At 26.7% G+C, this 2,976-nt stretch overlaps 1 protein-coding gene across 1 annotated transcript in view; it reads right to left on the minus strand.

The window, feature by feature from the left end:
- Positions 1–2,178: 2,178 nt before the first annotated feature.
- The window catches only part of LOC126908286 (death-associated inhibitor of apoptosis 1-like), a 7,153-nt gene continuing 6,355 nt past the window's right edge, over positions 2,179–2,976 (minus strand). Inside the window, exons 2-4 of the mRNA XM_050690200.1 lie at positions 2,923–2,972; positions 2,669–2,845; positions 2,179–2,583 (exon numbers count right to left, since the gene is read on the minus strand). Coding sequence (XP_050546157.1) covers positions 2,414–2,583; positions 2,669–2,845; positions 2,923–2,972 — 397 coding nt within the window. The 3' untranslated portion in view covers positions 2,179–2,413. The remainder of the gene's footprint in view (positions 2,584–2,668; positions 2,846–2,922; positions 2,973–2,976) is intronic.

Consider the following 2,976-nt stretch of genomic DNA (forward strand, 5'->3'; position numbering starts at 1 on the left):
ATTTGCACATAATTCGAAAACAGTGCTATGAATTTTTTTTTTCGTCACCTCCATCCGCTTGCCACGAGACCATTAATTTGACATTCATATCGGTATTCTCTCATAGCATACTACCCCTTTCCTCTCTCTACTTGTTTATGTTTAAGATAAATCACTGAGCTACAATACATCCGATGGACTCCTTCAGCTATGTGTACTCATCTAACCATTTATAAACTGAGTTTTTTTTTCTTTAATAATACAGTTGTTTACAAACTATTCGTCATAATATACTATAGAAATCGTTGAGTTTGTATCGGAGCGTAGTACACACACACACACACATATGTTTACATAAGATAATATTCTTTAACCTTTACAACATAAATACTAATCTATTCACCATTTCATTTTACGATACATACCCGATACAAATGACCTGATTGTTACTACATTGTTACCATTAGATTATTTAATAAGGAAATCAATACATTTTTTTTATAAGTTAGTGAAAACAAGTACACACATACACACCATTAATACAATATATTTATTTTAATATTTCAATATAATACATTAAATATATTTACAAAACTATATACTAAACTATAAACTAAACAAAACTATATAATATTGTATATTATACAACAATTAATCTACACTGTCCATGTAAATATTTGTTCATCACAAAATTTACATGAACAGTGAGGTGGAAAATGCAATATCAAAAAGTGCATAGAATAGTGGTTGAGAACAAACTCCTCAACCACCTTTTGTACAATTACACGTTCCTGAATATTCGATAATTCTACAAAACATGTACCCGACCTACAAATAGATGCCGTGGAGCCGTCGGGATAACGTACATTATAAAAATTAAATTTTAAATAATTTTTTTCGCCAAACAGCATTATTAATTTACCCGCTCGAATTTCACTCTTGTATAAATCGGCACAGCTCCGTATGGTTCGTAATGCTTCCGGATCGCGAATAATAAAACCATCATTCATTACTCCCCGGTAAAAAGCTGTGCGATTTCGAAATATTTTCAAATTTTCGGCGATTTCTAAAAAGCATAATACTCCAGTACTTTCCATATATCCAACTAGATGTTCTATATTATTGACACTTTTTGGTAATTTCATTTTGATTAACTAAAATTATTGTAAACTTATAAGTACATTTTGAACTGATTAGTGATAGATAATAACTTACTTTTGATTAAATACACGAAAACAGATACACTTGAAAAAGATTCTGGAACGGTTTTATTGAATATATTTAACCTAAAAATTTGTGATTGTATTACTTAAAATACTATAATTTTAGTTTTAATCATACATTAGTTGTGCAGACTACAATTGTGTCACAAAACAATTTTAAAACTGGTTTGAATAAAATAAATTATTTTAGATTATAATAAAAAAAAATGTATTTAATAAATTAATTTTTTGGCAAATTTTCATAAGTTTATCGATTTTTAAAATAAATAAATACATGAAAGGGTTAAAAACAAATAAATTACTACTAAAAAAGACGAATGAAAATTTTATTTGCACAACAAATGTAATCAATAACGTAATTTTATCATTCAATGCAACAAGTACCATATATATATTTTTTTCTTTTTAATTATAGTAAACAAATTTAATTAATGAAAAAACTTTTTGAAATTTATAAGTAATATAGATTATAAAAAATAAATAGATGCATTGAACGTGAAAGATATTATAACAATTTAAAAATTTTACTTACAATTTAATAACTGTTGAAAAATGCACAGGAATAGCCGTGAAACACAGTTGTAGATATAGATGAAAAGAACCATAAAAACACCAAAAAGTGAATGAACAGATAAAGGGTTATTTCTACAGTTATATAGTAAAATTTATATTTTAGGCACAATATAGTCAATTGTTTGGGATAAAAATCCCTAGGAATTCAATATCTTACTAGTAGGGATCACTAAATTGCTTACATGGATATTATTGTTTATTTTACACAATGTTGTAGATAGCAAAGTGAAACGTATTTTAACGATAAAAAACGTATAGAATATTTACTGGATGTAAGGTTTGAGTGTAAAAGAAAAAACAAGCGAGATTAGCAATATTTTTGTTAATTTTCATTTAAGTTAGAAAATAAATACATATATACACATAATTCGAACACAATAAAGCTGATAAAGTCACACGTGTCTGTTTTTTTTTTTTTGTAGATTTGAACGTTTGTGAATACAAAAACCCTCTTATATTATACAAATTATAAATTTAGTAGTATATTATGTTTTTTACTAAATCGAAAATTGATATTTTTATTTATTACACACTGTATCTTTTATACAGTTTCATATAACACACAAGATACAATATTAAAAATCTTTATTTATTTTTCAAACTACAATACTATATAAGAATAACAAATAATAGTAGTCTTATTTCGTTATTTTATTATTTTGGATAAATAACTGTCCCTTACATAACAATACATGAGTACAGCTAGGAGACCAACGTACGTGTTCTACCCATGGGTTGTCTTCATCATCCCAATCTTTCAAACCTTGACTGCAGCAATAACATAACATTTGATCATTTTGTCCATTACCTAAAAATTATATACACTTATAAATAATGAATTTGAATAAATGTACCAATCATAATAATGCATTCAATACTGTATAGTCCCATACCTATGTATAAAAATCCAGCATCACAAAGTCTTGATATTTTTGATTCCAATTTTTTTGGACAGTTTTCAAAAGTCTTTAAACGAGTGTTATAATCGGCAAACTCTTTGTGTTTAGGGAGTTTAATTCTAGTCTGCTGATCATTAGACGTCGAACAGTAAAATCCACAAACATCATATCCTAAACGAGAAAAATGGAAAAGTATTTTCACGTAAAATTAGTTTCGTTTGTCATATCATACAGTTTTTATTTCTTACCTGAATTTTCATTGAGACGATTTTCATACGCATTATACGTTTCTTTTCCACTAT

This window comes from Daktulosphaira vitifoliae, unplaced genomic scaffold (genome assembly GCF_025091365.1).
Source record: "Daktulosphaira vitifoliae isolate Bord-2020 unplaced genomic scaffold, ASM2509136v1 Scaffold_5, whole genome shotgun sequence".
In the NCBI taxonomy this organism is placed as follows: domain Eukaryota; kingdom Metazoa; phylum Arthropoda; class Insecta; order Hemiptera; family Phylloxeridae; genus Daktulosphaira; species Daktulosphaira vitifoliae.